General features: G+C 39.8%; 1 protein-coding gene across 1 annotated transcript in view; it reads left to right on the forward strand.

Moving 5' to 3' along the window:
* LOC147685114 (cyclic nucleotide-binding domain-containing protein 2-like) overlaps nt 1–2,113 on the forward strand; it is an 827,522-nt gene extending 825,409 nt beyond the window's left edge. The window contains exon 14 of the mRNA XM_086942419.1: nt 1,805–2,113. Coding sequence (XP_086798545.1) covers nt 1,805–1,945 — 141 coding nt within the window. The 3' untranslated portion in view covers nt 1,946–2,113. The remainder of the gene's footprint in view (nt 1–1,804) is intronic.
* Nucleotides 2,114–14,771: the final 12,658 nt, after the last annotated feature.

The following is a 14,771-nucleotide window of genomic DNA, read 5'->3' on the forward strand; positions in this document are numbered from 1 at the left end:
CACTTAGTCCTTGTACCACAAAGAGGACTTCTGGTGACACCTAGTTGCAGCACTAGCATATGACAAGCCAGAAGCTAGTTTTGTTTTTCTTCAGCAGGTTTTTTACAGTAATTTAGGGCCCCAAAGGGCCCTGGCTCAGTGTCCATGGTTTATATTTGCTGTGTGAGCTAAAGAATGGTGATGGATTAAACCCAGATCAGTTGACTGGGGTGAGTGTTTGATTTGCTCAACCGCTCCGTCCATCATTCCCTTTTGTATCGCTTTGTTCGCCCTGTTGGCAGGGTATGCTCAGACGTGAGTCCCTTGCTCACTTGGCCACTGGATTCAAGATAGCCTGGCTGATGAGGATTATGAATCCGAAACCGGTCCCAGGATGCTTGTTTCCGGTCCAGGGAAGACATGGCTTGGCAGTTCAGGCTGGCATGTTCCCATGAGGCACAAGGTCAGACTGATTTGCATATGGCCATGTCGGAACTGGGGTGGCTGAGTGAGCTAAAGAATGCTGATGGATTAAACCCAGATTAGTTGACTGGGGGTGAGTGTTTGATTTGCTCAAACGCTCCGTCCATCATCCCCTTTTGTTTCGCTTTGTTCGCCCTAAGTTGGCAGGGTATGCTCAGATGTGAGTCCCTTGCTCACTTGGCCACTGGATTCAAGATAGCCTGGCTGATGAGGATTATGAATCTGAAACCGGTCCCAGGATGCTTGTTTCCGGTCCAGGGAAGACATGGCTTGGCAGTTCGGGCTGGACTGTTCCCATGAGGCACAGGGTCAGACTGATTTGCATATGGCCATGTCTGAACTGGGGTGGCTTAGTGAACTAAAGAATGGTGATGGATTAAACCCAGATCCGTTGACTGGGGATGAGTGTTTGATTTGCTCAAACGCTCCGTCCATCATCCCCTTTTGTATCGCTTTATTTTTTGCTTAGCCAGGGCCCAGCCACGGCAGGACCCTACCCACTTAGAGCACCTACTTTAATGTTTCATCTGTTGCCATTTTGGAAGCTTCATTGAGCTTAAGCAACACATGCAGCTGAGAATCCCATGCAAACTCCAATTGTAGGCCTGATCACCAGAGAGAGGGTGAAATGTGTTCAGGGAGATCATATTGAATGATGTCACTGCCTAATGCACGTCATTTCAAACACCTGTGCACGTAGCTACATTTAACGAGGGTGAAGGGTAAACAATTGCATTAGATAATTATCTGCAAGCTAACGCATTCCTGTAGGTAGTTGGTATGTATTAAATATTAATTTCTGCAAAATTGTGTGTTCAAGGGCAAGACAAGGGTGATTCCAAGACTCCAGAAGAGAGACTTATGCAATCTCAGGCACTTCCCTTTTCGCATACTATCAAAAGGTTTACTCATTTTAATAGGATGGTTGGAAAATGTAGTGGAAATCTCTTCAAGATGTGTGGAGAAAATGTGGTTGTGATGTTGTTGTAAAAGGAACTGAACTGGGAGGAGGACGTCCAACATAGGCCTTCAGAGGTTCCGTCATGTAAGAAACAGTAGACAAGTGCAAGTCTGAAGTAAGGAAGGATGCAGGCTTTAGGCCCACAAAGAATAACCCTGGAATATGTCCAATGGCCTTACCTTCTTTAATTTGGTCCCTCAAGGGTTCCGCCATGATAACTGAGGGCTAACCCGTGCACTGAACCAAGGTTCAGAATATTTTAATAAGTGTCAAAGGGTTAATAATATTTAGCGTTTCTCTGAATATTCCTACACGTAATTGCATGACGTTTCCTTTAAAATCACCAGGTTCAAACTGGAGCTGTTCTATTTTGTCTTTCAGATTTGGACCACGCCCCCAAGTCACAGAGATTATGCTTTGAGCAACAAGGAAGAGGACACCTTGCCACTGCTTCAGGTCCCGACTAGACTGATCCATGGGATAGACATCCCAAAGCTGTGCGGGAAAAGACTGATGTGCTGACATCATATCAGTGGCTGCCCTCAGTTCCAGGGTGGGGGTGCGCCTTGGCCTCTGGTGTTATAATAAGTCATGTAAGGTTCCCCCGATACCCAGCAGCTCTTCTGCCACTCGTTTTATAAAGGATCAACCGTACAAGTATAGTGGATCAAGTAAAATTGTAGTTGATTTAACACGGATTATCCCTTTCTTGGAAGAGGACGGTAGGGAAGCTATGGTGACAAATGACCCCTCACTGGACAGGGTTGGTTTCCGAAATACGACCCTCATCTGCTTTGTGAGCACACCACAGCCCAATATTCACCTAAAGGGACAAATGCAGTCTGTATGCTAAGCTTTTGCACTTTCAATATCTTTAAACCTCTCTACGAGTTATTTTTAAAACTCTGCAACCAGCAAGTTATCTGCAGCTGTGTTGCGGTTTATTGAGGCCACAAGCTTACATTTTGAGTATAATATATATATATTGCATGCCGAGCTGGGAGAAGCAGGAAGGAGTGGTGTGTATATATATATATATATATATATATATATATAGATATATTCACAGAAAAAACCATAGGATTCGCAAACGTTATAGTTAGGAATTAGCATTTAAAAAACCTTTAAAATTCACTAAAAAAAAATAGGTTTCACACTCGTTATAGTTAGGAATTAGCATTTAAAAAACCTTCGAAATTCACTGAAAAAAACCATAGGTTTCACATCAGTTATAGTTAGCTGAACATTTTACTCATACAAAACCATTGGAATTCCCACGTTATAGTTAGTTGGACTCACTATAACTCGCGCGCCCACAATCCACTGCTGATGATGTCATATATTACATCATTCATGACATGGTCAGTAACATCACTGATGACATCTCAAATGACATCACTGATAACATCTCAAATCCAGTGAATGTGTGTTTCTGTAAAGTAAAAATATTTTTTACATATTGAAGAATGAGTGTATGTATGAGTGTCTGGATGAAGGATTTTGTAGGTGCGTGACTGACTGTATGAGTGAGTGATTAAATGTGTCTTACTGAATGCATGGGTTAGTGACTAAAGTGTCTGAATGTGTGCATCATTATGTCTGTTGTTGTGTGTAAGGTGCTGCATGTGTTGATCAGTAGCTATATGAGTGGCTATATGTGTTATTGATTGGTTGCCCAAGTATTTGTATGTGAGGGTGACTGTGTGTGGAGGTGGCTGGGAGGTGTGTGACTCTGTGCATAGATGTGTGAGCAGTTGATTCACTTGGTGTATGGGTTCAAGAGTGCATGTGGAAACAGCTGTATGGGCGGTTGACTGTGTGCATGGGTGTGTTGGTGAGTGAATGGATATCTCAGTGCTACATGTCCAAGTAAGTACATATGTAAAACAAAGTGCATGTGAGAGTTGGGATATATAAATGACTATACATGACAGCCTGTGATTGCATAAGTGACAGTTTCTATCAATGTGTACTTGTATCAGTGATTGTAAAAGAGAGTAAGTATGTGTTAGTCTATGTGTAAATAAGTAAGGTTTTGTGTGTATAACTGTATAGATGAGGAAATGGGATTGATTCTTTGCATGACAGACTAGGTGTGTGAGTAACTCCATGGATGAGTGGCAGTGTGTGAGTGTCTGTATAGGTGTATGAGTGCATATGATAGTGTTGTATTGATGAGTGACTGTATGTATGAGTGATTGTATGGGTGAATGAGTGGATGTGTGTGTACACCTAGGAATCAGTGAGTGCGTATGTAGTAACTGGTATTGGTGTGTCAATAATTTCAGGAATGGTAGTTTGTATTTAACACTGGGTGTATCAAAGGTTAGATTAGAGTGTGAGGAGGTGCATCGTATTATCACATGGATGATGTCATCAGTGATGTCATTTGAGATGTCATCAGTGATGTCATCAGTGATGTTACTGACCATGTCATGAAGGATGTAATATGTGACATCATCAGCAGTGGATTGCGGGCGCGCGAGTTATAGTGAGTCCAACTAACTATAACGTGGGAATTTCAATGGTTTTGTATGAGTAAAATGTTCAGCTAACTATAACTGGTGTGAAACCTATGTTTTTTTCAGTGAATTTCTAAGGTTTTTTAAAAGTTAATTCCTTGCAATTTCGAGTTTCTAACCTACGATTTTTAAAGTGAATTATTACGTTTTTTTAGTTTTTTTATAACTATTAATTATTATATTTTTTATAAAATTAATTTTCCAAAGTATTTTTCATTTTTTTTATTTTTTATCATTTTACCCCGGAGCGCTCAAGGTGCGCGCACCGGTAAGCGCACCCGGTAGCGTAGCGAGAGCACTATTCCCCCGTGCGGAAGAAAAAAGTATGTATTTAAAGTAAATAATAATGCAAGACATTTAGTGGCATACTTATAAAAGTAGTATTTTTGATTTTAAATAACCATATTTTAACTTTAAACACATTTCCTACAATCTAACAAAACATCATTTAGGCGCACCGCGTAAGCGCCCACGGAAGCGCCTACGTACGTGCCGCGTAAGCGCCCCCGGAAGCGCCTACGTACGTGCCGCGTAAGCGCCCCCGGAAGCGATTCGGTGCGCGCAGCGTAAGCACGTCAAGTCATGTGACCTTAAAATAACACTTTTCATTGGATGTTAACAGTTTTTTTTACAACTAATAAAAATCCCAACCATTTCCTTCACTACCTCTTTCACTTTGGAGAGAGCAAGACCTATTCTCTTCGTGTCTTCAATTCTTTGCAAAGAATGGCTGCAAGACCACCAAGCAGCAGTGATGACTCTGATGAGTTTCTCCAGGAGGACCCTCCTCAGCCAAAAGTGAAGGAGCTCTTCATATGGAAATTTTTTACAATTCCAGAAGGGGAGAAAAAGGTAAATGCACCTAAAGTGGAGTGCAAGATTTGCCACACTGTTCTTTCTCGTGGTGACCGTACCAAAAAATATAGTTTTGGGAACTCCACGATGATTCGGCATGTTCAAAGGAGGCACCCCCAGAACTATGCCCGGGAGAGTGTCAGGGACCTGGCACGGAATGCCCCGAGAGATGGCGCCTTGACTTCCACCATAGGAGCAACATCATCGGGGAGAGGAGGATCAGTGGAGCTGATACCCAACATTCAGCCTGTTTTCACTGACATCAACATTAGGTGTAAGCAGTGTAACGAACTGCTTTGTGTTGGAGAGCAGAGTATCCTCCTGATTGTTCGCAAAAGGGAAGAACACCGCTGCCCTCCCCAGCCCTAATTTTTCCCCTTTTTTTTGCTCCTGTTGAGCAGTTTGGCATTCCCTATTTTTGTTTTTGTTCTGATAAAAATACCAAAAAAAATTAAAAACGTTCGGAAAAAGAATTTTAAAAAAACTAAAAAAGAAGAAAAAAAACAGACCAAGGAAATTTCTTTTTTAAATTACAACTACATTTCTTGAAATTCAAAATGTCACGGATATTGGCAGCACCATTTTATCACAAGGAGGAGATGACATTAATGATTTTTTTGATGAATCTCTAGACGAAGAATTTATTGAATGTTTAGATACAATAGAATACAAGCAATCATCATTGAACACTTTTAATGAGGAGATTGATCATATGATTGAAGAGGAAATTCCAGATGAGGACATGCTACAAGTTCTATTAAATTATGAAAATTCTGAACAATAAATTATTATTTACAAATTAAAAATTAGTTGACATATTATTCATTTTTATTTCTAATTTATAAGGTAGTAGCGAAGTGATTGTAGTATAATGTGATACTTATTTTTATGTAACTGTAGTAATCTAGTTTCATCTTTTATGTCTATTTTATATCAGAACATTACTATGTCATGATCATTTCTATGGATACAGAATGTTGGGCTTTGAATACTGTTCCTAGGATTCCTGGTTGTCAGTTCCTGGGAGCTCTTGTGACTAATGGCTATTAAATAAGATCGGACCCATCATTTGTGGTTGTGTGGGCTTACTTCAAATTGGCGACGAGGTCTGGCCATTAGTCACCTAACCCACGTGTGTTCAAGCTTTTCAACTGTCTTTGGAGTTGAATTGGAAGGAAAATATTGTTTTATTCAACTCTTACGCTGATGGGATCAAGGATCTCAGCGTGTATCAAAAGCTGTATTTAACTCTTACGCTGATGGGATCAAGGATCTCAGCGTGTATCAAAAGCTGTGTTCAACAACTTTTTTACGACTGTGGAATGCTTTAAAAACGGTGAAGACTCATGTCTGTAGCTTCATTTCAGTTTTACTGATATGGAAAAGATTCATACCATCGGCTTTCAAATGAAATAACTGGAAACGTTGAAATAAACTGAGTAAACATCATTTTCTTCAATTTAAAGGAAAATGTTGGCAATTCTGTTTTGAACAGCAAGAATTTGGCAGTAAAAGGCACTTTTTTTCTACTGCTCGAGACAAAATATTTGCGAGACATCAAATTATATTATCTATGTTTTAAAATATATTTTGCTGGTTCTCATCGAAAGCGCAAGATTAACATTGTACTTTTAACGTATCTCGCTTGAATAAGCAGTTAGACGTCCTTTAGCTGCCCAATGGTTTTTCATCAACGGGAGAGCTGTTCATTCTTCTGCTGTAGAGCAAATGATGACGTTGTGGAATCTTCAGCGGGTATTGGTGATTGTTTCTGTCTGACTGAAGCAACGTCAGTGGAACAGTGGAGACAGGACGTGATTTGACAACGTCACACGTTTTCTTCCGTTGCTTAGTTGCTGGAATCACCTGTCTTTCACTGAATCAAGACGTTTCTCATCGTGCTCCTCAGTACAAAGGGTTCAGTTTGGAAAGAGTGATAACTCTACTCCGTCTGTGTGGTAAATATTTAATATTAACTCACGTCTAAAACATAATCTGCTTGACAATGTCGCATCTACAGTAACTTTAAAATCAACAACGAAGCATTTATAAGACAAAATACAGCTTGATATTTCTCTTGGTAACAGTGCCATCTAATGGATCTGCGGCACATTGACATTTCTGGAGGGAAAGTATAATTTCACTTTTTGTATGATTTGCTGTGCCTTAATCTTTGCTTATATGTTATTACTACTGTACATTTGGTAAATTTGCATTTACATTTGAATTATTTATTTATATATTTTTTTCCATTGTATTGTTTTACAGCAGTTGGTTTTAAACAACTACATATTTGCAATGTAATATTTAAACCGAAAATATGCAGAATGTACAAGCCCTCCTCCATTTTGCAGCTCCCAGGTGACCCTCCTGTGAAATGGAAAGTATGGTTTAGAGCCTTTGAAAAGTATTTAGGGGCAATTGGTGGCAGCAGATTTAGTGCACAAAGAAAAGGTTTTATTCTAGAACATAATCTTGGATTCGAAGGGCAAGCAGTGTTAGAACATTTGCCTGCAACGCAGTTAGGTGAAAATGGGGAGGAACTAGATGAGTTTGAAAAAATAGTTAGGAGTTTACAGAAACAATTTGATGTTGAAAGTAGTTTGGTTGTCGCAAGACATACGTTTTTTACTAGAAAACAAGAGGATAGTGAAAGCATAATTGCTTATGTCGCAGCTTTAAGAATTCTAGCGCCAGAGTGTGAATTTGAACAATTTACTGAACAATTAATAAGGGATCGGATTGTTGTTCATACTAATTGTGGGAACGTTCAAGAGAAGTTATTAACACTTAAAAATCCATCATTGGATGAGACTATATCAATTGTAAAAAGTATTGAACTTTCACAGAAAGCTAAAAAAGAGTTGAAACCAGAAAGAGAGTCTTCTGTTAATGTTGTAAAAGAGTCAGGAAATCAGAAAAGCACAAAATCTCAAGCAAAGGTGCCTTTTAAACTAGACTATAAAGGGAATACTGACTCAAAAGGTACTAAATCTTTTCAAAACAAAATCAAACAAAGGAATGTGTGTACAAAGTGTGGGTTTGCTGAACATTTTCCGAATGCAAAAATGTGCCCAGCTAAGAATGCGTCTTGCCATAAGTGTGGTAAACAAGGGCATTTTGCAAAATTTTGTAATTCAAAGAACACTGTGAATACAGTTTATAGGGAAAAAACACAAGATGATGGGGAAGTGGTGAGCTCATTATCAGACTTGGTGGTGGTTGTGAAGGATGAAAGTGAAGATTGTGAAGACCCTATTGTAGAAGTTTTGGTGGACAATAAACCTTTAGATCTATTGGTTGATTCAGGGGCACGTATAACGATGATAACTGATGAGCTATTTGAAAAGACATGGAAGGAAAGGTCACTTTATCCACCTGACAGAAGACCGCTCTCTTATGAGGGAAGGCGAATAGAGTTATCAGGATTCTTTGAGGCTACTCTAGTGTTTAGACACAGAACTATTGAAGGTAAGGTCTATGTAGCTAAAAAAGGACTCAATATCCTTGGTTGGTACCATCAAGGGTTATTCAAAATGGAACTTAGACCTGGTACGAAAGATCAAGTTTCAGTAGTTGAGGATTTTGAGTTAGAGGATACATCTAGTTCATGGTTTGATAGGTTCCCAAAGGTGTTTGGGGATGGTTTAGGATTCATTTCAGGTTTCAAACATTTGATAAGGTTAAAAGAAGATGCAATCCCTGTCAAACATAAATTACGAACGGTACCTCATAGTGCCAGGGATGATTTGGCTAATGAGCTCAGGAAAATGTGTGAATCTGGAGCTATTGAACCCATTGAATCATCGCTTTGGTTGTCTCCCTTGGTTGTCAGACGCAAACCCAATGGTAGTTTGAGAGTCTGTATTGATCTTCGCAGTGTAAATAGTGAAATTTGGATAGATTCTCATCCTTTGCCTCGCATAGACGATATTCTTTCTAAGTTTGCGGGGGCTAGATATTTTACTAAAATTGATCTAGCTTAAGCTTATCACCAAGTGCAATTAGATCCTACTTGTAAACACATTACAGCTTTTGTATCGCCTATTGGGACATTTCAATTTAGGAGAATGCCATTTGGCTTGGCTAGTGCTGCTTCAGTCTTTCAACGAGTTATGGAGAAAGTTTTGCAAGGTGTTATGGAGACTGTTGTTTACCAAGATGATATTTTGGTAGCTGGCAAAACCAAAGTTCAACATGATTGTAATGTGTCTAAAGTGTTAGAGAGGCTTGAGCAGAATGGCATTGTGGCAAATAAGTTAAAATGCATTTTTGGTGTACAATCAATTGAGTATTTAGGACATCAGATTCCGGGAGCAGGTATTGTTCCAAGGGAAGGTTTGATTCAAGCAATTGTAGATGCTCCTAGTCCCACTACAAAAGATATGGTTTCCTCTTTTCTGGGAATGTGCAAATTGTATTCCGAATTTATTCCCAGTTTCTCTATGAAGACTGCTCACATGAGAGTTTTGCTAAAAAAAAGGGCAATTTTTAATTGGGATGACATGTGTGAAAGAGAGTTCAAAAACTTGAAAAAAGAATTGGGATCATGTAACATATTAACACCATTTGAGCCTAATATTAAATGTACTGTGTCAGTTGATGCAAGTTTGTATGGTCTAGGTGGTATGATTTCACAAGTGAAAGATGGGAAGGAATTTACTGTTGGTTTTGCGTCACGGGCTTTGAGACCTAGTGAAAAGAATTATTCAGTAATTGAGCATGAACTTTTGGCATGTTGTTGGGCAATTGAGAGGTGTAAATGTTTTTTGTGGGGTAGGAATTTTAACCTTCTCACGGATCATAAACCTTTGATTCCCATTCTGCAAGGGAAGGTTGTAAAAGATCATACACCGCGTATAGCAAGGCTTAGTAGCAAACTTTTACAGTATAGCTTTCAAGTTGCCCACATACCAGGTGGAAAGAATACTCGTGCAGATTTTTTGTCAAGGTTCCCAGTACCTATGTCTAAAAATGATTTTAAAGAAAACATAGATGAAGATTGTTTGATTGCTGCTGTGGATGCATGTTTAGTTGGCTGTTTCTCTGAGAAAGAATGGTTTGCTGCTATGGAGCAAGATAATGTTTTGAAGAGAGTCAAGCACTACATTATCACTGGTTGGCCTAAAGAAAATTTACTGGAAAAAGAATTTCATCCCTTTGCAAAAGTTGGTGATGAGTTAACTGTTGAAGGAGGCAGTATGATTATGAGGGGTGAGAAATGTGTACCACCAGAGAAATTAAGATCAGCTATAATTAATGTTGGACATGAAGGACATTTAGGGCAAACTAACACAAAGAAAAGAATTCGTAATTTTTATTGGTGGCCCTCCATGGACCAACAGATTACTTCTGTGGTGGAGGATTGTGTTATCTGCAATTCAAGTGACAAAGTAGTCAAGATTGTTTCTCCTCCGATTCAACATGTGGTGTTGCCAGATGGTCCATGGTTGAAATTGGCAGTGGATTTTGTGGGTCCATTCAACATCTTACCTAACAAATGTAAATTTGCATTGGTTGTGGCTGATTACTTTAGCAAATGGTGGGAGGTCCATTTCATGACTGATCCTAATTCTAATGAGGTTATCAAATTCTTTCAAAGTCTATTTGCAAGGGAGGGGTTTCCGAAAGAGATTGTTTCGGATAATGGAGTTCAGTTTACTTCAAAAGAAATGTCTATCTTCTTGTCTCAATCGGGTATTGTTCACAAGAGGGTGGCCCTTTATCATCCTCAAGCAAATGGTTTTATTGAGAGGAATAACCAAATTTTGGTGGAGTGTATACAATGGGCAGTGTCTTCTGGTTTTAATATTAAGGAGGCTGTCCAGAGTATGTTATGGGCACATAGAACGACTTCAAATGCAACTACTGGTTCAAGTCCGTTCAAGCTTTTAAGAGGAAGAGAAGCTTCATTCCAACTGTGTCCGGCTTGGATGAGAAAATGGGGTTCATTCTTGCAGAATAAGTCAACACAGGAGTGTGTTTTGACAAATAATCAATCTCAAACTGATATTAATGTAAATAAGCATCAAGGAGGAGAAGATTTTGTGTCCAACATAAAGGTAGGTGACTGGGTTAAAATCAAGTCACCACATAATGTATCTAAAGGTTTATCTAAATTTGGTTCACCAGTTCAAGTTGATGCTGTTACGAAATTTGCAGTGAGAGTTAACGGCAAAAACTGGTGGAATCTTGCTCGTGTGTATAAACTGCCTCAGAAGGTTGTTTTTCAGCTGGGATGTGCTACTAGAGGGAAAAATACTGAAGTTGAAATTGCTGGTAAAAATGATTCTAAGTTGGTTTATGTTCCTCCTAGGAGGAGCAGTAGGATTAGGGTTACTCCTAAACGCATGGACTTGTAACTTTAGAATTCTAGTGTTTTCTAAATGCAATGTTGATATCTGCTTTGCAATCTCATGTATTCTTTTGGCAATTTTCTGATTCTTGTTTCTCTTTTGGGAATGTATGATTATTCTTCTTTTCTTTATAATGTTTTATTCTTTTCTTTTTTCCTATGTTATTATTATAGTGTGTTCTCTTAAGTTTCTTTTCATTCATTATAAAATGTTTAGGTTTGAGTTTTGTGAAAGAAGGGAAATATTGTAGTAATCTAGTTTCATCTTTTATGTCTATTTTATATCAGAACATTACTATGTCATGATCATTTCTATGGATACAGAATGTTGGGCTTTGAATACTGTTTCTAGGATTCCTGGTTGTCAGTTCCTGGGAGCTCTTGTGACTAATGGCTAATAAATAAGATCTGACCCATCATTTGTGGTTGTGTGGGCTTACTTCAGTAACATAGTAAGTTTACTCATATTTACTTCCCTTCTCCCACTGTATTTTTTCCAATGTATATTTGACATCTCTTCTTCATCTCCTGCCTCCTTTCTCTCACTGTCTGTCTCTGATTCACCCTATCGCCGCCATTTTGTGTAGTTACAGAAGAGAGTGAAATATAATACTTCAAAACGTGAAAAGGGAGCAGGGTAGAGTGCCCCTCACCCCCTAGACCTTCTCAGGGGGTCCCCAAAAGGATCTGTTTCTGCTTTCCTGAGAGACTATGGTATGAGTTCAATATACCGCAATAACTTGCATTACAACATGCAAGATATCTACAGATGAGACGATGTACATTTCTCAGATGAGGAGAACAGAGTCTTTCTCTTGAATTTTAGACTCTGCATCGGTACCTACTTGTAGGTACTTAAATCACCCACATAACACAACAGCTCTTTTTCGAGTTACCCTACCTCTAAGCAATCCAAATTCTTATTTAAAACTATTTTCTTTCACTGTTTTACCCTGTTGTGCGCTCAGGGTGCGCGTACCGGTGAGCGTACATGGGAACGCACCCAGCGCTTACCCCGCGAAAATTGCCCCAAAAAAAATTTTTGGGTCCTTCAGGGTCCTTCTAGGCCCCCCTCAGCAAACCTAGGGGGTCAGGGGGTGTGTACCCTGCCCCCTTTTAAACATGTCCCCCTTTTTATTTTCTCCTCTTGTGTCTCGATTCTACCCAGACACAAGATGGCGGACTCTCCGGACTGTTTAGAATGTTGACAGACATCCAACAGCCAATCAGCTTTCCGCTCGCGCGCTCCCGTAGTGCCGGGTGTGCTCCCCGGTACGCGTACCGGTGAGCGCTTGGAGCGCGCCTATAGATATATATGTGTTTTTGAAGTTAATTTTAAAAACAAAACACCGGAGCAAATTTCACCAAATATAGCAAAGGCACATCTGCGTAGCAGTCCCTACAATTTTGCAAAGTTTGGCGTAATTCCGTTCAGCGGTTCGGGCTGTAGCCGTGTCAGAACGTCCTATGGAAAATTGCATGGGCAAAACACGTTTTGGGACCCCCCTTTTTTCTCAGCCCCCACTCCACGAATCCCCCCGAAACTTTCAGGGAAGGAGCGGAGCGGAGCTGGCCAAAAGTTTGGAAAATTACACGCAAATTCCTCAACCGGCGCCAAAGTTATTCCCAATAGAATGTTACGGATTTCCTATGGTAGATAGGTCCTAACTATAACTACCTACTGGCGACCGCCAGTAGGTAGTAAGTAATATATATATATATATATATATATATATATATATATATATATATATATATATATATATTCATACACACACACATACACACACATTCACATGCATATACACAGAGAGAATATATCGGGTAACTGTGTAACAAAGCCCAATGTTGCCATCAAGGGTTCCTCGTGACATCATAAATAACCAGGCCAAAGACTGAGTGGTTTGCAAATGTCACTAGAATACTGAGATGGCATATGGGACCTTATTATACATGGTACACACTATGGGCCAGATTCAGCAAAGGTTATGCATCGCCCTTCTGCAAGGGCGTCACAAAACCTAGGTGATATTGATCAAGCAATGCAAGGCCACCTTGCGTGGCCTGATAAATGTGAAGTAACGCAAGGCAGAGCAAATCGCTGTCTGGCATTACTCTGCCCTGGGGAGGCGTTCCATTGGTGGAACATGGATGTTCTCAAGCATCCACCCATGGATTTCGGTGCGTTCTCAAATATACCATTAGTGGTAGACCGGGGAATTTCTCCTTGTTTTTCCGCTTTCTAGATGTGCTGCATTCTGCTGCACACACGTAGAAAAAGGCAAATGCCTCTGAATATTGTTTTTCTGCAGGAAGGTGTTCCTTCGTGTACAAAAACAATCCTGCCTATAAAACAAGCACCCTTTCACTATGACCCAAGGGTGCCTGAATTGGTACTAGGCAGCTATTTGTGCGCCAGCGCAGGCAGAAGACAGGAATACGCATTGCATGAAAGTTTGATAAATATGGCCCCACGTGTTTTAATATTACATGTTAATTTTGAGGCAGATATCTAGAAAAAGCTATTTTCTTCAAAGTACAGCTAACAATGGGAAATGGCAGAAATTATAATTTTCAGGCTTTGCTTACCTTTCAATATAAATTGTTAATAAAACAATGATGAGGGTATGTAGTTTTAGACGATTCTGTGGTTCAGCGTTTGCTGCATAATTATGGTTATATTGGGTTTACTATCAAAGCAACTTGGAAGACCCAAGCTAGATAGCTGTATAATGCTGTAGTGCCAGGCACACTAAGGTTTGTTATAAGAAACCTCACACACCAACCTAGTTGGTGTCATGCTTCATCATCGGGTTCCTAGCTGAGTAGCCGAATGCTACCCAGCTGTGCTGCGACACCTGGTTACCGTGGAGCAGGTTTTTTCGTTTTCGGAGTGTGTTAAAGTGGTGTGAGTTAAAAATACCTCGGAGTATTCTTACTGATTTTTATTTATTCCAAGCGGCCCAGGGTATATTTAAAACAGAAAACGGATGATGTATTAAGACTAGAGATTTGGTCTTAATTATCCTTTTGGTCTACATGTTTCAGCCTTATATAAAAAAAAATTGTAAGGCTTTCTTTAGGACCCAAATAATGTGCAAGTGGTGATAAAAAGGTGGAAATGTGAGTGGTAAAAATTATAGCACTTGTATTTGCATTTTTAGCACACGCTCTAAGGTGTGCTATGCATGCTGTGGACAGACCGTATATTAAGGGTCCACTGCTAGAACGTACCTGTAGGAAAAAAAACAAGGACATAACACAAACATGATTCATCTTAATGGAGTTTAGCATTTCTCCTTTCATCATGGTGGTGGCATGGCACTCAGTGTCACACATACATGTGACCGCATCCAAACACAATTCATGCAAGCAGGGTTTTAAGCATTTTTAGACATGCATGTGACATAAGTGTACATGCATGTTCTATATTGAAACGTAGTAGTGCCCTTACTACAAAGTGAATGGCTGCCTGAGTCTGGTGGCGCAGCAGATCACTTGGACTATCTTTTACAATCTGTGATATTCAGTGATCATCACAAAGAAGTCTGTTAGCCCACGAGCCTAGCCGTTCCTAAATACAGCCTGAAGGAATCAAGCTGTTTCTACTAGTGCC

Source organism: Lissotriton vulgaris, chromosome 10, assembly GCF_964263255.1.
Source record: "Lissotriton vulgaris chromosome 10, aLisVul1.2, whole genome shotgun sequence".
NCBI classification, from domain to species: Eukaryota; Metazoa; Chordata; class Amphibia; order Caudata; family Salamandridae; genus Lissotriton; species Lissotriton vulgaris.